The sequence below is a fragment of the Pocillopora verrucosa genome, chromosome 14 (assembly GCF_036669915.1).
Source record: "Pocillopora verrucosa isolate sample1 chromosome 14, ASM3666991v2, whole genome shotgun sequence".
Lineage (NCBI taxonomy): Eukaryota > Metazoa > Cnidaria > Anthozoa > Scleractinia > Pocilloporidae > Pocillopora > Pocillopora verrucosa.
Window position 1 is genome coordinate 21,830,789 of NC_089325.1, and position 26,027 is coordinate 21,856,815.

The following is a 26,027-nucleotide window of genomic DNA, read 5'->3' on the forward strand; positions in this document are numbered from 1 at the left end:
TCTCCCGCAATAAACAGTCCTTTGATGTTAGAGCACATCTCTAAGACCAATTAAGAGATACCAACTATTGCATCATGGACAGTAGGGTTCCTTATCACTCTCATCTTATTATCGTTCTGGGGAAAAAAGCAAACTACTGATCATAAATAAAGAAACAACTGAGCATGTATCTGTACTCTTTCTAAAAGTCAAAGAAACAATCCTCACAATCCTTGCTGTCAATTTCATGGGAAGCCTATAATCTGCGAGGACACTAACTACTCTGTTACAGAAGTTTTAATGAAAATGGTGACATCTTTGAGAAATGTGACAAATAAATGACCATTTAAATCATTATAACTTATTTAAAACCCTGAACAGCAACATCAGGACAATGGTTAATCACTTCCTGTAGGGTTAAAGAGAATTGCCACAATAATATTTAATTAAAGCTAGTTACATTGATGTCTTAACTAAACAATAGCCTTTATTTATTCTACTATTACTATTGTTATATATTTTGTCTGGCAATATAAAAGCTATGTTTAACTGTTATAATTTGCTAAAAAGTCGGCTAAACCAAGTTTACAAGCTAGTGGCCTAAAAGTTATATTGCTCAGAAGATGGCAAGGCTTGGCAACAAAAACAGGGTAGAATCAGGGAAACAGTGCTCGAAAAAAGTACATTTTTGGTCCTTTTTTCAATTGTTCTGTTGTCTGATATGTTAAATTAATAACTGTGGTTGTTCGCACATGTTTTAATATCAGCAACACAAGCCCCTCTTGATAAATGTATACACCTAAACTCATAAAGTGTTGCTTTAAATTGTCAAAATTCTCTTTTGAATAATTGACTGTTTCCCTAGAGATATATTTTCGATGAATTTAGTAAAGAAGACGAAACTTAAGTGAAAGTAACAAACTGTTTATACTTTGAATGGCTTCTGCTTCTTATCTCTTCCCTTTTAGCTATTGAGAAATTTTGATGTTCACAATGGTGGTAATGGTGCTCCTGTATTGTGTTAATGCTTTGGGGGCTTTTCGAATATTTCAAAAGGTTTTGGTAAGGAATGGTTAGCGGAAAACAGTTAAATTCAATTTGGTGAATATTTCTCATAATTTTATTTATGATCATTCCTTTTATTATTACTACCTCATTGAATTGGAAAGTTGAGGCAGTAGCAGAGAACCCTAATAGCAGAAACTTGTTCTCTTGTACACTTGCTGCAAAAATGGACACTCTGGTGTAACCTCTTGTCACAAAACTGGTCATCGGATAAAGCCCACCCATTGCCAATTTTTGATGAAAGCTGCTGTGGTACTTACAATAATACAATGACTTTACTGATTAAATAAGTGGGTTTTTTCAAAATCAATTTACAGGGTAAAATGTAGGATCTATCTAATTAAATTTAAAAGTATTATTAAAAAATTTAGCTCAAAAGTTGGAGAGTCTAACTGTTAAAACATCTTCACTTAGATATCAATAATGATAAGCTGTAAGGTGTTAAAATATATTGCTTAGCTGGCTCCTTTTATTTCACATTTTGCCTCTTGTTTAAACTTTGCCTGGGATTTAGAGTTCCTAGTTTCCATGTCTTGATAGCTCTACATATTAAAAAAAAAACAGTGCTGAGTGGTAGCTATCCTATACCTCAGCACTCTAAGTTGGTGCTCATGAATGTCAGACTTTTTAACCAGCTTGGAGCTCAATTATGTTGGGGTTAGCCCGTTACAACATTTATACACCATTGTAACATCTGGTAGGTTCAGCAACTTTTCAATAGTGAGCCAAGTTCTTTAAGGACTGGCGTTATTGTTGGTCAAAATGCGTGCTGCAAAGTTATGCATTTTCTGCAGCTTGTGGAAATTGATCTTTGATGTTCTGGGCCAGACGGTGGAGCAGTAAAACAGTTTGCTGAATACTAATGAGTTCAAAAATGGTGTGTAGTACCTCTCTAGAGGAAAGGTGTCATACTCTTAATTTGACACAGTACGGATAACAAAGAGGAGCTAAGTGTAGATATGATCACTAAAAGACATGTTTGAGTCAAGTATAATGCCTTAGTCCTATAAATGTGGTACAGGGGTCAGTACTTTATTGAGAAAGGGTATGGTAAGCTCAGACAGCTGAGACAGAACTTCGAAAAGGATCAACTTGGTCTTGTTAGGAATAACTTGCTACTGATTGGCACAGCACCACTCCGCGACGTGTTTCAGATCTTTAGGTGCAAGGTCGTGGCATTGTGCAACTTCATAGCAACCTTGCAGTGCCAGTAGTGCAGTGATATCACATGTGGATTTATTTTCTTTGGATGACTTGCCATGCCCTTAAAGTGTCCAGTTATCAGTGTTGCACTATCAGAAACCAGAGAGCTACAGTCTTTCACCTTTAGGCTGAGCTTGTTTTTTGGAGTTGTTAGGAGTGTTGGTTACATTGGCAGCTATGTGTAGTTTCAGAACATTTTCATTCCACAAGGAATGTGTTTCAGTGTTCTCTGTTTTGTTTCTAGGAAAGATACATTTGTAACCTCAACAGTTCGGAGACCAAAGCAATTTGCACTGCTCAGTAACAAAAAATATTTCCCCAATGGAACTTTGTGCTGAGAATTGGAGATTCTTCATCACGTGAAGACTGGGCAGTGTTGGCAGATCAGCCAATGATGAGAGCGTTTGATTTCAAACTTTCTCTTTGACAAGTCAGTATGCTGCACTATATGCCTTAAACATAAGGTCAGCTCTGTCAAGTTTCTTTTCCCGCACTTTTTTAAAAAAATGAAATATAGAGACTTGTCCCTCTATTTCAGACTCAATAGGATCTTTGTGTTGCTGAATCATGTCGTAAACTGTTTACAGGGTGTTGAATTGAAGATTTTGCGTTGCTTGCATAAGGAGCTAAACATTACTTTTCCTTCGTAGTAAGCCAGACCTGATTTCATGGAAGTGTTTAGATTCTTATGGAACAACCAGTTGTGCACAAATCTGTCTAGGCCTAAGCTGAGATTGTTTGTGAGCTAGTAGGTGCTCGTAATGGTATCCAACATGCTTGTAGAAGTTGTACATAATGGGGTCTTTTGAAAGGGAAAATTGTGCTTTGACCTCTTTCATAGTCAGAGCTGTGCCTTTTCAAAGGGAAAATAGTGTTTCGACCTCTTTCGTAGTCAGAACTGTGTCTTTATGTGATTTCTCAACGTTTTGCATCACCTCTTTTGGTTGTAATATTGTCATACTTCCCTCCCGCGGTTATTGGTGCACTTCGAATCTGACCAAGCTAAAAGTTGCCGATAAAGTTTTGTCACTTTAAACCCTTTAAGCTCCAAGATTTATCAAGATTAAATTTCTCTTTACAGTATCTGCATAGTCATAAAAAGGGTTGTGGGAATGAAGGAAGGTATTACCAAATAGATACTGCCTTGAACTTCATTAACAAATTCCCCCAACTAGTACTAGAGGAAACGTGAAGAAACCAGTAAAGAGAATTTGTACATATAGTATGGTAATCAGGCTTTAGGGGTCAATTGCTTTTCAATGAATAAATCTTCTGATTGCAATGTATTAAATTGAGTAATAAAAGATATATTAAAAATACTTCATGTAATCATCATTCCTCAACATATTTACCTAGAACAAAAATAACAGAACTTTGGTATTATTAACAAACAATGTGCAAATAACTATTTTTAAAGATGCATACATGTACTTCAACAGATCATTTCTATCATAAGTTTAAATTGTATGTAAAAAATTTATCAGATATAATTTTCCTTTTTAGCAATTATTTTTTTTCATGATTCACTTGTCTAAACTGTAACAACAACAAATATATTAACTCTTTTGTCAAGACACATGGCCTGAAGCATTTTCTGTTCATGTTGTCCATACAAGGTTGCAACAGCGAACTATTACCCTATATTAGAGAGTCGTTTTCAACAGCTGTCCTGGCACATTTCCAATCCACATCAACTATAATCATTTAAAAATGGCTGAAAATCAGAGTTTTGCAACGGAAAACCCTATTCTTCCAAAAAAACAATTTTCCAGTGTTAAGAGCTTTTAATTATGGCTTTTTTGGTTTTGTTTTGCGCTGGTGTGTTTTCCCATTTGGGTATATCAGTGATTTTGCAAATAATAACTGACTATGTTGGAAGGACTGTGGTTGAAGTATATATATGAATATACTTTCAGTTCTACATAACTTACAATGTTTGGTATTTCCCATTACCATAAAGGAAAGGGTTGCCATAAGAACCTTCAGACATCCTTTCCTTAGTGGTCTGCTGTGCTCCTAGAGAACTTGGCATTGATGGGTAAAACCCTGTGTCCATACTGGATGATGGAGGCATGTCTGAATTGGCTCTGTTGCCAAGCATGAGTTGAAATAACTTTAACTCGTGCTCATGGGACTTTTCCATTTCATCCCCAAAGAAGCTGATCATTTCTTTTTTGGGGTCATTTCTTACAGCTTCTTGGATGAGTTGTATTACTTTCTGGTTGATATCAATCTTATCTTTATTAGATTTCCCTTTCTTCGAAGACCTTTTGGGAAGAAACATCTCAACTTCATCGTTGACATTGTCAGGGTCATAAAGAGAACTATCAGGGATATGGAGGTGATGATGAAGATATTGATGGCTCTAAAGCCTGGTTGGTTGGTTCGTTCTTGTTTTCACCACGTCAAACAAGGCATTGAACCACTTGCCAAATCCACGGTCTTCTTGGTACCTCTTTATCCCTGTTGCTGTCTTTTGGGTTAGGGCAGCTTGTTTACACTGACTGACACACTTCTTGAATTTGGTTCTCATTTTGGTGACTGTCATTGTGAACTAGTCACCTCTAGCTGGTGGCCTCTCTTTCAACTCATCCAAGATTTTGGCATAGATTAGGCCATTTCTCTGACTCTTGGTATTAGTAAAAATCAGTTTGTTCTGAAACTCATTGCTGCAAATTCCACATATTCATCTCTCTCTTCTTCATCATCATCCTCAACTACAAAGTAAACAAACTTTAAGTAAAACTTCATTCACACAGGGTAGCCCATGCAGCTTTAAGGCTGGTATCCATTGGGGCCCTGTTTCTTAAAAATAATTTACATCAAAATTCTCAATAATATATATACATGACTAGAATTTTAGGACTACATTAACAGCCTAAGACTACAAAGCCAAAACACAATTAAGACCTAAAATAGCAGATAAAATATCAAAGTTAAGATAAAAAGAAATGTCTTGTTCGGCGGCAGAACATTTGAATGTTTTCACTCTTCACAATGTTTAAAGGGAGTTTATTAAAAATTTCTGCGCCAGTAAAAAGAAAGGTCCTTTTCCCAAAATTTTTTTTCACTTTTGGTAGGGATAGCCTCATACTTTACCTTGTGGAATAATTGTGAACATTCGAAAATCTGGCAAAATATGATGAAAAGTAACTAGGAACTAATGAGTGAAGACAGAGAAACACGAGTTTAGCGTTGTGGTAATAGCGTCTACTGGAAAGAGTCGGCCACTGCAGCTGCTCTATTGCTTCAGATGAGCGAGAGCAACGTGTAATAATCCGTGCAGATCTATTTTGTAAGCGCTGTAGTCGATCTATATCTTGCTGTAGAAGGTTACTCCAGGCAATGTCACAGTTATCAAATAAGGGAAGAATTAAAGCATTATGAACAAGTGTTGCTGCCTCTTCTGTGACGAAACTTCTAATACGGCCCAGAATACTAACTCTTGACGCCACCTTTTTATACACATTGTCCGCATGAGCGGACTATGTGTGTAAATCTCCTTTTGCAGTTCTATTCAACAAGCCCAGTCGAATAGAATGGCAGGTCGACCCAAATACAAATTTGTCGAACCTGGTTGATTCAAATGTCGAACTTTACATGTGCCGAATCTAATTATTAGATTCGGCACATATAAAATTCGACATTTGAGCCGGGTTTAAGACTGTACTTTAAGGCAAAAGTGAAAACAAGCAAAATATTAAAAAAATAAATTTTTAAAAGTACATCAAAAGTATTACAATACACAAAGTTATGATCTCTATGCTGACTTAGCTATCTTTAGTTAATTTTGGTTTTAAATGAAAGTAAAGATTAGCATAGTCAAATGTTTTAAGAAAGCGAGCTCCACAGTTTAACACCACTTTAAGGAAAAGTTTTTGGTCTTTTTACCACCTTCCCTTGATTCCCAGGTAGGAGACTAATAACAGATTAAACAAACCCTTCTGCGCACTCTGAGGTACGATGACGTCCAGTGTCAATGTGAAGGTTACTTTATTATCCTCAATAACTATCAGCTCTACTTCCCCTTTTCATAACATGTTTGATGGATTTCATTGGCATATACTGTTTGAGAGAAGTGTACCCCTTATACTTGTTCCTTGCTTCTCTTGCTGTCTGCTTGCTATACGGTTTATAATGGTGAGACAAACTAGTTGTTACGCTTGTCAGGAATGGCCTTAGTAAGTATAGTGTATCTGCCTCAGCAGGATCACGAGCTGGCATCTTAGAGTTAACATGTAGATGTAAATATGTATTTTATACGTACAGGACTCTGTTTCTCAGCATCAACTTTGCAAATTCTGGGATGGGTATAATGTAACAACAACAACAACAACAATAATAACTTTATTAATCTCCTCAAAGAGGCTTTTCAGCTTAATTTACAATGTCAAATATCTAAAACTTAGTTTTCCAAAATACCCATAGAAAATGCTGTTTTATTTTTACTTTAAATACATCTAAAATAGTGATAGATTAAAACTCATCTGGGAGACTATTCCATAGCTTTTGGCCTCTGAAAGTAAATGCACGCTGACCTGCAGCCGTCCTACATAGATACAGAGGCGCAATTCCATTTAAGCATTTAAGTACCATGGTAACATCCCTAACCGCAAGTTGTTTAATAATTGGCAGCCACTGTAACTGCGTAAGAGTAGGTGTAACATGATCAAATTTCCTCGTTCAGATATTTGGCAACCAATTCTCACCGACTGTTTTCTTGTGGTCAAGTAGCCTCTAAACCATTCTATTGCTTCTTTAGAGGTACCCACTGCATGTAGTTTCGTTAACAAGGACATGTGATCAATGCTGTCAAATGCCTCGGAAAGATCTAATAATACCAAGGCAGTGACTTGCTTGCGATCCATTGCCTCCAGGGCTAGATCTGACGTCAAAATATTGAGTGTCTCTATCAAATGCCGTTTGTTATTCCCACTCTGGTGTCCACAGAGACAGTTTCTCCTTGTTGCATATTTCGGTGAATTGATTTAAGGCTACTCGTTCACATATCTTAGATAGGGCAGGTAACAAGACAGGTCTATTCTCGTTGGCTACTTCCAGATCTCCACCATCCTATGGAATTGGAACAATTTCAGATTCTTTCCATGGTGAGGGAAATACAGATGTCAAAAAATGAACTGTTTATGATCTCGGTCAAAATCGGGAGGATAGCCGGTAGGTCATCTTTCACCACTGCCATTTGTAATTTATCTTTCCCAGGTGCTTTATTTGAAGGAAATGGCTGTACAATCCTATTGATCTCGAAAGAGGTAGCAGTTCGAAATTGATACTCGCCTTCTTCTGGTATAAAACTGACAGGGATTTCCTGATGTGAAGTAGGTAGACCATTGACTGGTGCGAGTCTTTTGGCTTCCTCTGTCGCATGTACTCCCACCTCCATAAAGAATTCATTAAATTCCGTTTCAAGTTCTTTCATAAGCTGGGCACGACTTCTCCCTAGTTGGTATGCAATTCCGTATCACCTTCCACCGTTCACTAGAGCTATGATTCTTTTTAACTTCATTCTGGACATAATCCTTCTCCGCCTCGCGCAATACCCTCTTAACGTTGTTACGACAGTCCAAATAATACTGCCAATCCACAAGAGCACCTGTCTCTTGCGCGATTTCATGAGCTTGATCCCTTTTTGCTATTTCCTCTTTGATCTCTTCGTCTAAAAATGGACATCTTGGATGTCTGATTTTAATATTCTTAATAGGTGCATAATTATCCAGTACCTGGAAGAAGGTTTTATTAAAATGGAGCAGTTTCTCATTTACATTGTCAGACAAAATATTTTCATACCAGGGATCTTGTTAAGGTCGCTCAAAAAGTTCTGAGGATCACAGTGCTTATAGCTCCTAGCGACAACGTAAGCAGCCGGTGGCTTAGGTATCCTTAGATTTAACACAGCAAAGACTAAATAGTGATCACTGATGTGAGTCTCCACTATACTGCTATCCACAGTTATTGCCGGGTTTGAAGTTAAAATGACATCAATCAGATTTTTAGATGTTTCTGTTACTCTTGTGGGCTGGGTAATAAGCTGCTTCATATTCAGACTTGTATACAGGCTGTTTGATGTTTTTTATTTAGAAAAACTAACGAGCAAATCACAGTTGAGATCTCCAACCACTAGAATAGGTAGGCCATAAACAAGCGCTTCTGTATAATGGTCCCTGGCGTCTTCAAAGGAGGCAATATCACAATCGGGAGGCTTGTAAGTGACGCACAGCAAGAATGACTTTAGCATTTTGTGCTGAACTTGCATCCATAATTGGTGAAAAACAGTGTCTGATGTTCCGGATAGGTCTTTAAGTACTTTAGGCTTCAAGGTCTTGCGCATGTACACGCACACCCCACCACCAAACTCATTCTTTATGTTTCTCGGCCTCTCCAGTCTTGACAAACTGTATCTGTCAATTTCGACCTCAGCGTTCTTTACACTTGAAGTTTGCTAAGATTCTGAAATTGCTAAGATTGCATACTTCTTTTCATCCATTAAACTCCTCACTTGAATCAAATGCTCTCTTGTCTTCAACGAGCGTACGTTCAAGTGTGCCACGGTTACTTTTGATTTCTGAGAGTTATTTCCATGGATTGTTGAATGCAAGGTCCCATGAGTGGGTGTCTTAGCTGCAAAGATGTCAACTGGAATATTTAATGAGTTACTTTGGTTTGCACCACGCCGTTTCTCTTGGAAGTTTTGCTGATGCTCTACAGGAATAATAACACTGATAGGTCTATCGTTTAGCCGTCTTAGATGGTTTCTCCCACGTTGTCCTCTCCTCGGAGCGAGCAAGTTGAGATTCTTAAGAGTTGGCCATACTTGCCTTGACAAGGGCCGGTGCATTACTCCGTGACCAAGGTCTTTGCTTGTCGATTTCCAACAATTGTGCAATGAAAAAAGGAAATTTCTAGTATACATCAACATAAGAATGTAAGAATGTAAGAAAGAATGTAAGAATCATTCGAATACTCTGTCCGTGATGACAAATAATAGATGCTCGTGGAAATTATCGATGTAGAAAAAAATCTCCCTGAAGTCAATTCCCATAACAAGGTGGGATTTCCCTTTTCCACTTGAACTGCAGACCTGTTTGTTTTGCAAACAGATTAAGTCATCATGCAGTTGTTAAGAGGAGAAAGTAATCAGGTGGGGACATTTAAACTCGGGAAGTGCTTGTACATTATGAGGTGCTTCTTTCCAAACCATCAAAATAATAGTTATTTAGCCTCCCTCATGTTTGCAAGTGGGTTTTTAATCTTGTCTGGTCAACAAATATTTCACTTTATGAAAACAACTCAAACCCTGCTAAAATAGCAACTCTGTGCGTGTTTTTGCAAAATTAACAATGGACTGATAATGACAAAAGGGGAGACTGGCGATTTAAGGTTATGCAGGTTATTCTGCTGCAATAATAATAATAAAAGGTTTTATATAGCACTAATATCCCAATGTTAAGAGGCATGTTACCACGCCATCAAAAATCTTAAAAAAACTTAGAAAAGAAGCACCCTAAAAGTAATAAAAAAGGTCTTGGTAAAAATAATTAAAAAAAAGTTTACACTGTAGGGCTGGCCACTGTTCAGTGACAGTATTCATGATGATTATTGTTCCTGTAACCAAGGCCTTGAAGTTACTGATGTAGAGTGGTTGCTTGTGTAATGGAGGCAAGAGATTGTCCCCAGGCATTCAAAGTTTAGGCACACTCTGCTGGTGTTGAAACTACATCCAACACTGGTAAGATCCTGCTTTACAACTCCACGTCCACATAACAATCTACAACAAGCAACTGCACAAGCTACAGGTATTTCTTTTCAATTCAGCTCTCATGTCAAAACTAAATGCAAGCAAACTACTGCAAAAACCAGAACAACTGAGAAAGCCAGCCCTTCAAAACCATGTGTTGATGTAAAACCTAATCCTATTGAATAACCCAGAACTAAGAGAGCAAGCCCTTCAAAACCCTATGCTAATGTGAAATCTACTGTAAAACCCAGAAAAAACTGAGAAAGCCACCCCTTCAAAACCCTGTGCAGAGAAGTGGAGGACAGCAGAAGAAAGAAAGTTATTTATGGGAATAGTATTTTCCTCATCATGTCAAAAGCACTCTTCTCTTCGTATACTATGGCTTTCAAGATAAAAGTTGTCACGGAGGCTGAAGCTGTAGAAAACAACTTGGAAATTGCCCAAGATTATGGACTTGGTGAGTCCATGGTGCAACGCTGGGGAAGAGACCAGGCGACTATTCTTTCTGGCGAGCTTATCTGTTGATAGATTTTATCAACTGCATCCTTGATCATTTTCTTCCGTAGGATTAGATGACAGAAATTTTAGAATAAAAAATAAAATATAAAGTGGTCAAAGGGTTTACCTGAAATAGACACGCCACATTTTTCCATTTGTCTTTCTATCATTCCTGTCAATACTCTGAAAAACTGGGGAACCTGGAAGCCTTGCTCAATAACAAAAGATAACTGTTCCTATTTGATTTCGAACGGTGGACGTCCATATCCTCCAGAATATATTTCTGTGGTGTACTGATACAGATCTTTATTGAAGCTCCCTGAATGGGTTTTCAGTGTCAACACAAATGGTTAAAAGAAATAAAACTAAAATTAAAGAATATAAAACTATAGTTTCAGTTAAATTTTATGTCAAAAAATTAAGCAGTAGAACAAAAAAGGTTGAATAATGGAGGTAAATGTTTATTTATGATTTAATTAAAACTTGTATTGATTTGTCAATTGATTCGTTTAGTTAATTTGTCCTGCTGTAACAAAATTGACCTCGTATTGTAAAACCTACCAACACAACCCAGTCTTTGCTTCGAAAAAGGACTGATCAAAGTCTAATGTTTGCGATTATTGTCGTTTAAGTTCACGTGTCCATCAATCAACAAATTACTGTACAAACAAAACAAGTATCTGGTTTCAAAAGGTAACGAAATTATTCTCGCGTGGGGGCATCTCCATGTTTCCGACATTGTTAGCTTCTGCAAAGATTTTGGGTTTAAGGCATTGGAAAATCACTTTTGAAGTTACTTCTTAATTTTGTGTGCCATTCAGATGCTTAGGCCACAAAAAATTCAGCACAATTTGACACACATGGGAGAAAAATAATGCACGGTATTCATAATTGGCAGCCGTATGGAACAGCCTGGTTTTAAATACATGAAAATGAGGCTTGGAGGGCAGCTGAACCTTGAGCCTTGAACCTGAATCTTGAACCGGAACATTGCAGTGTTGTGGCTATAGAAATTTGCCATTGAAATATTTTGAAATCTTTTTTTGGAGGATATTTTTCTATAGTGGAAGGAACAAGGATTTGCGCAAAGCAATTTAAGCCTGAAGATTTGAAGAAGATTTGAAGAAGATTTGAAGAAGAGTCTCACGCTCTAAATCAATATAAAGTTAAAATCTTTCGAACAGCAATTAAATTCTTTCTTTAAGATTCATGTCTCTTCAGTGAAGAACTTATAAGTTCAGATTCTTCGTCCCCAGGGGAGAATTTTAGTTCTGAGGAGAAGACATCTAGTTCTTGAGGAAGGAACTGAGGGTCTTCTCCCGAGGTTAAGAATTCTTATGTGAAGAATCTGGTTTTGTCTGATTCTTGTTAGAAGAATACTGAAAGGAAACTAAATTATTTTGCCAAGAAATTGATTTGTCTGATTCTTGTGAGAAAAGTAACCAGAATATGAAATTCTTTTGAAAAGAACCAGTCAATATTGTATTCTTCTGAGAAGAAACACAACTCTGCTCCTAATATATAATATTAATCAAGCATAATCTCATATTTTAAGCTTGCTTATCAGAAAAAATTTTTGTTCTTCCCTGAAAAGCCCATTGTTGGGGGAGAATAACCTCAGTTTTCTGAGTCTCTTTAAATAATTTTTGTCTTTTACCCTAGAATTAATATTTTTTAAAATTGATCTTAAAGACTCTTGTTCTTCTCTAGAGATTGACTTTGCTTTTGTGAAGACTCGCATTCAAAAGGATTCTTGTTCTTCTGAAGACTAATTAATGTACTATTGAGCAGAATTTCATTCTTTAAATGGGTTTGTTGAATCTTTAAAACGATTGTTTTTCTTCCAACACTGAAAGACACTGAAAAGAATCTCATTTTTATTTGGTTTTATTATATTTTCAACAAATGATTAATATAGTATATGATTAGTGTACATATTCATGCATATATGATGTATATTCATCAAATTATCAATGAATGTAACAACTACATCAAGATTCACTTTACTAACAATTTTCATTGAATTGACAACTTTTCTTTTAATCAACATCTTACTCTTTTTGTTGTATAATTCCCAAATCATACCCCATACCATTGAATGCTACAATCTGCAACAAGGTAGTTGGAAGTTGAAGCTCTTAATTGACCAGCATATAAGGACATGTGGTATGTACAGCACTAAAATAAAGAGCCAAGTTTTTTTCCTCAGTTACATTATCGCTAGAAATCCAGAGAAAGATTGGAGACATGTTCACTTCATTATTTCAAGGTATGCTATGATGCCAATACATGCAACTGGGAATCTGAACAGTCTCATACTTTCACTTACTGAAGGACCAAACTGTTTTTTGTGGCCCATTAAAAACTCCTGTCAGTTATGCCACTGTTATATCCATCTTTTCAAAAGAAACACTATTAGATATTTGGTTACTGTCCCTCTTAGATTGTTACTTTCTTTATTGAAATGTTATGTCAAGTAACCATGATCACATTGCCCATAATCATCCTCTTCATCACTCTCTAAAACATCGTTGGCATGCTCTTTTATGAAGATTTCCAACTTTGGAAGAGTTTCCCACTAGGCCTCTTTATATCAAATTGTTCTAGTTATTAATGTCGTCTGTATCATGTGCTAAGAAATTCAATGGAGAAAGTACATTGAGTATCAATATACAATTACCTTGTAAGAAAAAAAAATACAAATTGTGTCAGTACCAACACACTAGCATTCTATCACAAGTGCTCTTTCATTCAGAGTTGTCAAAATTTATTGTTCAATGAGGGATGAGAACACTTAAAACTAGATGACCCTTAACTTTTAGGGCAAAGGTTTTTCTTTTACAACAAGTGATATCAAATAAATGTCTGAGGAAGCAGTCAACATTATGGAGGCGGCAGGAGATGAATAGAGTAGATAGCTTGATGCGATGAGCTGGTGAGGCCAATATATATCGTTATACCATCATTTTACTCTGCAGTCTAAGTGAATGAAAATCTGACAGATTTACAATATGGCAGTAAGATTATTTACTTTTGAATCACATCGTATGATAGTTGACTTAAGCTTTAGACTTATTGTCATATAAAAGTACACGATCACTCATTACCATACAGTTAACCAACAATTACCTGTGACCAACACTTGAATCCAGGTTACTCCTCCACAATCTTTTTGATGGTACCCCTACCCTGGAGTGTATATATCCACTTCTGCCAATAACTAAATGACTCTTTCAGAAGGCGGCTCACACTCTAAAGGTTCGGGTTTTTTTTTTTACTTCGGCCCCAAGTCTGATGTTGTGGCCTTCTTTGGTGGAGGCATCTTCAAGCTCAAGACTCTTTTTTTCTTGGCTTTTCCACCTGCTACGGTTGTAGTTGGCCTTTTTAGTTGTATTAAGGTCGTACTCTGAATAATATGTAAATGAAAATGATTTACTCTATAAAATGTACCACTTGCAGTATGTGAGGAAACAACCCTTGAATTAAGTGTGGCAGTGTAGATAACATGACATGTGCAGTCATAATCATAAAACGGTTTGCTCATTATACCTTGAAAAAATATGCTTACCCATTGCTTGAAAGTGTCTTGAAAAATTGGAAGAAAATAATTAATAATTACATTTATATAGCTCAATCCTCTACATGAATATATATATATATTTGCGCTTCACATTGTCAAAATAAAATTTTGTTCAAAGGAACTAAATACATGAGAAACTATTCGAAGGATATTGAAATGGTTTCCTTACGACTTTGAAAGTTCCATTGATGTACCAAGATTTAGCCTTGGCAAGGTTCTCCAACTAATGGTTGGTTGCTAAAATAAATGGCAGCGGTCTTTCATAGTGATTTCCCCATGCAGGAATCCCTCAGGTATGGATTCATGGATTGGCACAAAGGTCAGGTCTCGAGGGTCTTTTGGTCGCATGCTCTGCCTTATCCAATAAGCGGTTCTAGCCAAGCAAGCTGGTGCTGGGAGTGCTGGACATGGAGTGTTGGGCATGCAGTCTAGTAGCACCTGTAGAGAAGAAATAAGATATTTTTAAATACAAATATGATATATACACAATATTTAGTATCTGTCATTACCGCTTCAATAACGGCAGATGCTGGTTGAAATTTTGCTGTAGCCTTAATCTTCACCTCTTTTACGATTTGGCTTCCAAGAAGAGCCCCAGGTTGGGCAGTATGGTTGTGGGCATTCCCTCTTGGATTAAATCGTCCATTTCTCACTGTGATGGAGGCTTTGCAGTGATTTCCCTTTGGACGGACAGTACACTGCCAATATGTGGTGTAAGACTGCTTGAACAACACGTTATATAGGAAGCCTAGATCATCATCATGGTCATAAACTATTAATTAATTAATTATCAGTTCATTAATGTCTTGAATATCAAGCCGATGGGGTTAAAAACCCCTCTATTGATAGGGGACACTTGATATAGTTAATAGCCTACCAAATATTTTCTAATAAACTATTAAAAAAAGCCTAACAATATAATTAACATCAATAAGGATTTAGAAATGCAAAGACTAGCAAAAACTAACGATAAAAACCGACGTTTCGGTGTCATCATGACGCCATTGTCAAGGAGAAATAAAAAATGAAGTTTGTGGCAAAGTGTAACATTAAATTAGCATAAATATGTTACGAGCTAATTAAACAAATACTTTTGCGCGAATTGAATCGCTTTGCACGTTCAGAGTGGGTTTTAAGTCTCTGATGAAAAGCATTTCGTTCACCAAACAATCGAACTTGTTACTACACTTTTTCAGAATGCTAAAACGTTTCAGTAGGTCTTTCGGGACTTCGCTGTGCTGTTCGTGGTAGTGTTTATATATTGAAGATGCCTTTCGTTTATGTCCATCCACGCGTGTGTGTAAGTGTCCGCGTGTATAGCCCACATAACCCGCATCACACAGGTCACATTGAAATTGATAAACGACGCGTTGTTGGTTGACAATCTGTGGCTTGATTTCTCGTACTTTAAGATCTTGGCTTACTTTGCGGCTAACAAATACTGGCTGGACAGTTGTCTGCACCTTCATGCTAAGATTCTTGAGCTCTTTCTTAACATAATTTGCTGATTCTTGATCTTTGAAAGGTATGACCACACGAACAATGGATATTGGTTCTTTGGGCGTCTGTGTGGGCTGCGTACCAACAATTCTTGATTGTAAGAAGGTGTTAATGGTAGAATTTACCAGGCGCCCCGGGTATTTAAGCCGTGCGAAAACTTTCTTTAGGCGATCACACTCATCAGAGAAATGGGCCCAGGAGGAAGATAATCGGTGTGCGCGATCCAGCATAGTTTTCAGCAAGCTCCGTTTGTAGCGATTGTCTACATGGCTTTGGTAGTGTAATAGTAGGCCCGTGTTTGTTGGTTTCACATATACCTTGGTTTCAATCCGAGGTGCATGGTTGAGTAGTTCGGTGCCAAGGAAAGGAAGCTTGCTGTTCTTCTCCACCTCCATGGTGAATTTGACCGAAGTGTGGGCGCTGTTGAGGGTATGCAAGAAGGTAGTTGCTGTTGCTAGATCAGGCATATTAATTAACAATATAATATAGTTAAAAACCTATTAACTATTGACTAATGGGATAAATTATTATTAAAAAGAGAAAAGATTAAGAATTACAAAGGATGCAATCGGAACAACTGTTGTCTTCTACCACTACGCTCAAATCAAATTTACGGATACGATTTTTAAAATTAAATAAAGATGGTTGGGTTCTGGTTTCGCTTGGTAACTTATTTCACAACTTTGGTCCCAGGTAGGTGAGCAGATGTTTACCATATTTCTTAGTCCTAAATCTGGGGATGGCAAACTCTGCCACCCTTAAGTTGTTGGGAGATCAATGCATGTGAAATAGCTTGTGTATTATAGTGGGGCATAGTTTGTGTTTCACCTTGTACATAGGGATAGCAATGTCTTACAGTCTTCTGTTCTGAAGCGTTGTTAGATCACTTCTGTCCAGTATTGCTTGGTAGCTTGATTGCTTACCTTGGAAAACTGTGTATAATGCCCTTTCTTGAATCCGTTCGAGGTATTTTTAAGACTGTCAATTAATCTAGCTTTCTTGCATTGACTTCCTTCTTCTACGATGTTGAACAATAATTCCTCAGCCTGGGAATCTGCAATAGATAAATCACCATTAATTTACTAGATTGGAGAGAGATTAAAGAATTATGCAATTTTTTTTGTTCGTAAGTTTGTGGTTGGATCAGTTAAATCATCTGCTTATTAAATATATAACATATACATTGATGGAACTTGGCATCAATAGAACATCAATAGAAGTTTCTCCAAGGCTAACATTCACTTGACCTAAGTTGGATGACTGGTAAAAAATAGTCAAATGAGAGAATGAAAGTGTTTGTTAGAGAGATAAGACCCATGAATTGTGAACTACTTTGTGGGATTTCATCCTAAAAACAAAGTCTGGAATGACAGTAAAAACGATTAAGAGCAAAAAATGAGAGTGAAAACGAGCTTCTTACTACTGGCAATGCTTGTTTCCTCTTCAGCAATCATCTCCTCCACTCTAACTTCATCTGGTGTGGCGTCTGAAAAAATAATAACGGAAAAGGTATGGAATTTATTTAAGTCAACTGGAAAATTAGGCGTGGCACAAATCCAAGGCTCCAAGGCTTCAAGGCTAACATTTACTTAAACTAAGTTGGATGACGAAAAAGATAATGGTCAGTGAGAGTATGAAAGTGTTTGTGAGAGATATAAAACCAGTGAATTGTGAACTAGTTTGTGGGATTTCTTCCCAAATACAAAGTCTGGAATGAGAGTAACAGTGAGTAAGAGTCATCAATAAATTTTCCTAGTTAAAATGTCAAACTGGCAGGACATACATGTAGAGGTGAAAAAGCAAAAGCAAAATCTTTCACCAAAGTAAAATGCTTTGCATTGGAACCACCTCCTGTGGCTTTACGTTCTACCTTTTTTTATTACTATTTACCCAGTTTGTGCAAACCTTTTGCATCTGCAAACTGATATCGTAAAGAAAAACAAGGTGCTGACTGGAAAAACTATTTTGAATTATGTAACCTGTCACAAGTACATGTACATGTACACTGATTTTCAAGTTTTATCATTCTTTCCAGAGGTTATTGTAATTTTAATATTGCTTCCATGTACAGAATGTGTTTCAATATGTTGATTATACACTATGAAAAAATAAGGTGATAACTACTTATTTAAAAAGGAGTAAACAATATAATTCTTATCATGTAGTTACTGCAATTCTCTTCAACTTTTTGAGCTCCAATATCGTCACACAAATTCTTTTCACTGGGGCCCTCGTCACACTACAGCCCAAACCAAAAATTAGGCTGCCATAAAATTTTTGAAAAGTTGAAAACGCAACTGGAAGTGCTGAAAAATGTGACACAATTTTTGGGTCGCACTTCTGAAATACATAAATAGGTCAAAATAAACATAGTTGATCAGGTTTCATGTCTGATACGCATTGTGCGATGATAGATATGAACCCAAATGAGGCCTTTTGCTGTGCTTTTGCCACTCTACTTCTACAAATTATCGACATGCAACAGCATCAGATGTTTGCCTTTTTCATCCTGTATCAGAGATTTTTTTATTCATAACTAAATATTTATTATTATATTTATAAAACCAGTACATTGTTAGACTACATACATTGCTTACAGGTTAATTGCTAACATGAATACTAGATAACTTACAATTTTTTTTTGGCTGCATATATTACTGTGTAATACAAATACAAATTATTACAATATTCTTATCAATAAAATAAAATAACAATAGATTACAAAAAAAGATATAGAAAAAAGAATTCTTTTACTTACTATGTGGAGTAACAATAAGAGTAAAGTTATTTAAATTTTTTTCAGGTTTTTCGGACAAGGAATTTTGTGAAGCACACACAACAAAGACAATGTAAGATTTAGGCCATTTAAAAAATCCATTCCCAAAAATTTTACATTTTTTGTTAAACAAATTAATCTTATCCTGTATCAGAGATGGGTAAATGAATACATGCAAATCCTGAATGTCGATTTTCTAAGAAGAAGTCGGCATTTATGTAGAATTCGTGTTGTGCCTTACAGGTGGACCATTCCCAACTTAGCCAAATCATGGTTTGATGCTCATTACAACGACCTGGCCCATACATTTACTAGAACCCTTTTTTTCTTCCTGCGGCCATTTATCATATTGTTTCTTCTTCTTTTCAGCTTGGCTGGAGTGGGTTAGGCTATTGCTGTCACTAACCACACTTGCCGAACTATTGCTGTCACAAACAACACTTGTTGAACCGGCAGGTCGATTGGACAAAATTCTGCTGGGTCCTTCTTGATCTAAGATCTATAGGTCCAGCCAGTGTCGGTTGAAAATAAGGAAAATTTTGCGTTGGGAGTGATCCTGGCAGCCTCACTTATACTATTCGGTGTCTTTGAAGTTTCTGCAGAATTTCCAAAATTTAAAAAATTTGTGAAACACCAGTCGCGCTAGAAAATGTGTTGTGATGACAGATAATATTCTCTTTTAATGGATAATTGATCAAAACTTCCCTAGTGTGACCCGGGCCTAGGTTTTCCTGTCCTACAGTTGTAGTTGGTAGAGGTTCTTGAAAAACCAAGAGAATTTATCTTTGGTGATTAATCCTTTTATTTTCATGATTTGGGATTGTTTGATTATTACATTACTAGGAGAAAGTAAATGTTGCTCATTACATGCACATTATTATTAATAATAATTTGACTCAGCAGTAAGCTAAATGTGAATACAATGAAAATGTAATTCCAACGCCAGACATTTGTTTAAATACTAGCAGATGAGCTTTTTGCAAACTCGCTTGCTGCAGTTTTAATAAAATGAGTAAAGAAATATATTTTAAGCTTTTGTTGGAGAGGTGCTTAGTAGGCCGCATCAAAAGGTATTCCCACCACTGAAATCTCCTTCTATGTATAAACAATAAAGTCACACCTTAAAGCTCCACTGGCATCCATCTGACCTTGCACTTGCGTGTGCTCGCCATGATTCCTTTTCTGTTTACATTGTCCATGTACAGCCTCATGAGAAAAATTGGGCTCATGACATGCTTCTACTGGAGGTCCTTGATATTTTGTCACTGGATACTTAACTTCGGGTGCAAAACAATAATGGCATCCAAAATCAACGGCTTTGTCATCTGGTGAGCCTCCCAGGAGCAGCATGTCTGAACAAACAACAAAACCACTCTTGAGAACTTTTAGTGGGGCCCTAGGCGCAAACATAATTTTTTCGTATTGCTCAGTGGCAACCGTTTCATGTATCAAGCCATGTTCGACATACCTTGAGGTGAATGGCTTCGGATTGATGAGGTCAGCAGCAAATTTTTCTTGATTCCTCTGTCTTTTTTTGAGTTACTGTCAAATTTTGAGGCTGTAAATCTGAATTTGCAATCCCTTTTCCACTGCTCTGATGATGAGTAATCTCTTGTGGCTTCCTCAATATTGTTTATCTTGGTCTCACAACTACAAGGGAACTAAGAAATTCTTTTTCAGAATCATTCAAGATTTGACAAAATCATTGCCTGAATTCAGAGGAAACCTGGGATAAGTAAGTTCAGTATCTGGGCCGACATCTTCCCTTGGCATTGATGAAATGCCCTCAGTAGCCACAAAGATCACCTTAGTATGGGTCAACTGATAGCAGCAAAATGAACCAGCCTGACTTCAAATTTGGTCTCCAACAACTGTTAAGGGAAGAATCATCTCTTTCCATAAAGGCCAAAGCCATCTGTGGATTTATTTGCTTTACACCCTTTTTTAAGTTTCATTTCAGCATCAATATCATGCTTGGGGCTAGATCTTGCATCATACAAGACACATTTCACTTCCTCTTGAGTCTTGGTTTCATCACGTTTAGTTTTTGAAATGGTGACCTCCATTACTGGCTGAATAGATATTTTGTCACCACGACCCTTTTTGTGCCACTTCTGGAGATGGGAAGTGTATGGAGATCTAGCTGCTCATCATCTTTTTCGGACAAATCATCAGTGCTTTCATATTAAACAAACTAAACTTGCATGCTTTGAACATTAATGCAAGAATATGATGGCAGTAACCCACTTTGCTTGCTTGGCATGAACAGTTGGCATGAATGACTTGGGCTGAAATGATACACAAAGCAAAACGAAGAGCATGGGGAGCCTCACTTTTCTTAAAGCTGTGATGGCACTTGGCCTTTAAATAAAATTACCTCTGAACACTGTTTGCCTCAATCTCCTTAAATATTCATCATGCAGAAAGGTTTTCACTTTCCTTTAATTGGTCGGAATTAATGGTGTTCAGTATCTGCCTCTCGTTTTCCAGAATTTGCCACATGCTGGTTCAGTTCAGCTCTCGTGAAAGAAGGCATCCTTTCTAACGACTTCCACCGGCCATCGTTCAGATATTTCACACCTACGGCAGGAATGGTGTCATTTGGAAGATTTGAAACCGTTGCCTTTCTTTTTGTATAAATTTCATGCAGATCAGGATCAATCAACATCATATCCCTTCCACTTTTAATATACTCACTGACTCTGTAATATAATTGAGAAAGAATTCTAAATTTTCACAAATCAAGTGATCTCAGGAAGAACAGAACTATGAACTTATGATTACCGCTTTATGAGCTATGCTTTCATCTTGAGTCCCTTTAGGAAATTGCCTCTACACTGTAACCAAAACTTAGGTTCTTCGTTCTTTCAGTGAAGAGGGGTTTCTTCCAGCCAAATTTCAATCAGTATAGGCTATTTTTGTGTGTGACCTGTCATCCGTGGCCTACCAAGCCTTGTTTTTTGTGTATTTGAAATTGTGCCGTTCTGCATGGCAGCAATTTATGGATACAGTATGTTATAAGTAGTTGTTGTAAATTTAAGCTTTTAGAAATCTCCAGACTGCCTAGTCGTGCTGACTTGGATACCATAGAACTTTCCGAGACATTTCATCAAGTCGGGCACTTTTTACACAATACTACTAACATAGTTCTTATGTAAGCTTCTGGAATGTTCCAGAACACTTTTTGAATATATAAAGACTCACTTATGTAGTAGTGGGAGTACTGGTAGTTGTTTTTGTCAGAGCAACGACTGTTTTGAAAGCTATACCATTTGAGAGAGTTACTGTGGTAGATTGCTCATTTCAAGGAACTTTGGAGGCAGCAGTGAGATTGTCAGTGGTGAGCTAGGATATAGACCGTGGTGGGCTTAATGAAGTTTACTAACGATAAGTACTGTACTGCTTTGAGGAGTCACTCCTTGTTAAGAACATTACTCGCTGTTTAATAAAGTAGTTGAGTTTGTAAGATTGTAGTGTTTTTTGTCGGTTAGATTATACTGTAACAGGTGTATGATAATAATAATCTTTATTTAACCTGATTAAACCAATCAGCTGAACCTGGAGGGAACAGCTGGTATAAACTAGTCATCAGCACTGTATTTATGAAATAAGTATTGAAAATATATCTAAATCCAAAAAAAAAAAAAAAAAAGGAATAAACAGAAAAATCATATCCATACAGAAAACTATATATTTATAAAATTTTCCGTGACAATGAAGACATTACATGGACATCGGGGAATCAAAGTATCTCCCTGCGGGCTAATTGTTAACCCAAAATGCAGTTGGCTCGGGGCTTCCCCTGAAAGGATAGTTTACGATCCTTCGAGTAACCCCCCTTACGGAGGAGTGGAAATTGAATGTATAGAGTCTGGTAAGGGAATGACTCTCTTACAGACATACCAAGCCAAGCGAGAGCCACAGTCTAGGAAAAAGAAATTCTGTTTAGTCAAACATGGTGAGATCCTTCAACTTGACCGAAAACATCATTACCATCATCAACTTCAAGGTCAGTGTGGCATTTCAGGCCTGAGGTGGAATGACTTTATCCTAATGACTGATCTGACCCTTGGTGACCAAGGAATGCATGTTGAAAGGATCTACTTTGATGAGACATGGCATGGAACTTCACTACCAAAACTAACTGGTTTCTATTTTAACCACATCATGCCAGCATTACAACAAAAATTTAATTATTGCAAATAATCATAAAATCTAAATGTAAAAGAAATATAAAATTTACTAAAAAAATTTAATTTGTTATCAGAATTTTTTTTAATCTAGTGTCAGACCCAACTTCATCCTCAAATCCCAGTCATTCTCATTGCATAGTAAAATGTGATGTCACCTATTAAGCTGATTGGAAAGATTCACATTAATTCCTGCAAAAACTTTACTCACTCATAAAGGGTGTTAATGCCTGGGAATAAGGCTGACACACTTGACAGTTTTTTTTAATTGTTTGCACTTGGCAATATCTTTCTACATGTACATATGAGACTGTAAATATTGTAGTAATACTTTCATAGAGCAATTAAATAACTATGGAATTCTGCAAATTGCACTTTTTACTGACATATTAGTGGTTTAGTATGTACCAGACCTGTGGATAGCTCCTCCCAATAAGTAGTAATTAGCCATTTTATTTCTTGAGACTGAAAAGGCAATCAGTCTGAGAAACACTACCCGCTTGTATAGTAGATGCCAATGTGAAAAACACACAAATAACGACAATGTGGTCACATGGTCATGTTACTGATTTCCTTGTCATCTGACACTAATGGTGGCAGAAAGTTTGTCAACATGGCACAAGCAAAGAAAATTTGATCAATAATACCAGATGAGAACAATGTTATAGGAACATAGTCCAAGATATGATAATTTTTGATTCGCTCAATGGCTCGCTCAACATGAATGCAAAACTTGGCAATGCGTCGAGTTTCCACAGGTTCATCTTCCTCAAATTGGCGTTTTCCCTTTAGGAAAGGGAGAATGTTCAACTTTACACCCATTGGTGCAATATCATCCTGTATTTCAAACCCACGATCTGCCATTAGCACGTCACACTTAGCCCAGTCCTTGCCAAGTAGGCCAGATTTCACTGTCAGATCAGATCCCTGTCTGAAATTGACCCACCTTCTAAAGTGGAGACAAAGTTTATTGCACCATCACCACTGATTCCAATGAGGTACTTCAGGGTGTTGTGATTCTTGTAAATCGAAAATGTAAGCTGCTGAGCCTCAAGATGTTTTGGTTGTTCAATATAAATTTCGGTAGCATCAATAATGCAACTTAATGACCAACAAATCTCCTTCACCTTTTCAGGCAAGTTTGCCAATGTCTGCTCACGAATGTCAGACAACTCGCCCCCTGGACAATTAGCCCCAGACGATTAGCCCCCAGTCTCTGGACGATTAGCCCGCAGTCTCTGGACGATTAGCCCCCAGTCTTTGGACGATTAGCCCCCAGTCCCTGGACGATTAGCCCCCAGTCTTATGCTGTGTTTACATTTGAGCTTCAACCAAGGTAAACATTTACTAAGATCAAGTTTCTTAACCTTGGTTAATTCGTCCAGCGTTTATACAGGCTCAAATGACTCAAGTTGATCTGTCAACACTCGCGCCCGGTGCATTATCAGCGCAGCATAAAAAAATTGAACTGGCGGGAAATTCTAAAAACATGCTCGCTTCAAGAAGTAAAGTGATGGCTTTCGTGGCCATTGCTTTTTATTTCTTAATTCTTGACCGGGAAACAGAAATATCAAGACTTCATAAGCTGTGGTTGTTACAACATCTCAAGAGGTCGAGGCGAAAACGAATGGTTTTACTTCAAATTGCTTTAAAAAATACAAGACGTGCTAGACATGCGTGGGTATGGCCACGAAATCAGTTCTGGTTTGAGAGCCTTTTGCAAGGAGATTTCGTTGAAGATTGGTGGAAAGAAAATTTCAGGATAGCAAGGCGTACTTTTGAGTACATTGTACGAGTGGTTGGACCGGATTTGGCGAAGAGAGACACAAGATTGCGCCAATCTATCCCTGTAAACAAGCGAGTGGCAGTAGCGTTATGGCGCCTAGCTACTGGAGACACGTATAGATCGACTGGGCTGCAATTTGGCATTGGGAGGTGTACAGCTATGCTGATAACGCACGACTTTTGTGAAGCACTTGCCAAACGGGCTACAGAATTTATTAAATTTCCAGAGACTGAGCAAGAGGTGCTACAAAGCATTGGCAGGAGCAGTTGACGGTAGTCGTATTGTATTAAAAACAGTGCCTGTCAACGAACGGATTGAATACTTTAATTGAAAGCAAGATTATTCTATTGTTATCCAAGGTGTCGCTGATGCGTCTTTTAGATTTCTTGATGTAAGTACGGGCTATCCCGGTAGCATTCACAACGCCCGTATTCTCCGTCTGAGCAAACTACAGAGAGAAATTGATCAAGGTACCAGGCTAAACGGGCCTTCAAAGATAATTGGGAGTTCCAAAGTTGGTTCCTCTTCTGGTAAGGGACTCGGCGTATCCCTTGTCTGTTTGGCTGATGAAACCTTTTAAGCAAACACCTACATTAACTGAGAGCCAATTGCGTTTCAATCGTGCCCTCAGCCAAGCCCGAGTAGTTATAGAACAAGCTTTCGGAATTTTGAAAGGTCGTTGGAGGTGTCTCTATAAACCACTGGAGGAAAAAACAAGCAGAGTCCCCACCACTATCATGGCTTGTTGTTTCCTTCACAATATTTGTATAGATGTTGGAGATCCGAGTGCTATAGACCCCGTTGAGGATGACGATGAAATGGATCAAAGTTCTTGCAATGGAGATGAGCAGTCTGACGCAAGGGGCATTAGAGAAGATATTATGAACTATTTATCATAGTCAAAACATTAAACCAAAGTTACTATTTTTATTGGAATCTTTCGGGTTAAGTTGAAACCACACACGTGATAAATTTACTGAAATCAATGTTTTGAGATTGAAATTGTGTCCCTTTCCATTTGTCACATGTGTAATTGAACAACAATTATATAATTCACTTGGGTTTAAAAGTTACAAAAGCTTTCTGATGTTAAAGTTTTTTACATAATTTTTTTGCTAAAAATCGTCAAAAACAAATAACTTTTGCATTCTAAAAGATGCCTAGAGGTTTAATTTGAAATGTGTATAATAATTTCATTTCCCAAAATTGATCAACAGATATTGTAATTTCCAAAATCAGTTTTAAATAATTGCAGAAACAATTGCAATAATTTTTGCCTTCTTTATATTCATCATTTTGTCATGATACATAAAATCACAGTTCATAACTGAAACGAATAAAATGTTCTAATAAAACAAGTAAAGCACTTTAATCTTTCCCATTGGCAACGTCCTTTAAAATGTTTCCAAGCATCTTCAAAGCATCCATCGAAAACTTTTGTTGTTCTCTTCTGCTTTCCCTCTCGGCTTCTGCCATTCGCTCCATGAACGCCTCATCCCTCTCTTGGGCTCTTTCCAGAAATGACAGCACTGTAGGCTCATCTGCTGCTGCTGCTTTAACCTTCTTTCTGGCTGCTTTCTTTCCGTCTTTTAGACTCATTGGTGCATTTCTTTGTGCATTCTTTGGAGTACTCTTTGGTGTACTTGTGCACTTTCCTTTTTTGCCTTTGTTCTTTAAAAACAAGGATTTTGCAAAGG

At 37.2% G+C, this 26,027-nt stretch overlaps 2 protein-coding genes and 1 pseudogene across 2 annotated transcripts; 1 reads left to right on the forward strand and 2 right to left on the reverse strand.

Moving 5' to 3' along the window:
* Positions 1-15,084: 15,084 nt before the first annotated feature.
* Positions 15,085-16,045, reverse strand: LOC136278136 (uncharacterized). Its single transcript, XM_066161484.1, has one exon. It carries the CDS (start codon positions 16,043-16,045, stop codon positions 15,158-15,160), a length of 888 nt encoding a protein of 295 aa, XP_066017581.1. The 3' UTR covers positions 15,085-15,157.
* A 411-nt stretch (positions 16,046-16,456) lies between these two features.
* LOC131780500 (uncharacterized) lies at positions 16,457-23,408 on the reverse strand (annotated as a pseudogene).
* Positions 23,409-23,946: 538 nt separating this feature from the next.
* Positions 23,947-24,600, forward strand: LOC136278331 (uncharacterized). Its single transcript, XM_066161857.1, has one exon. It carries the CDS (start codon positions 23,947-23,949, stop codon positions 24,598-24,600), a length of 654 nt encoding a protein of 217 aa, XP_066017954.1.
* Positions 24,601-26,027: the final 1,427 nt, after the last annotated feature.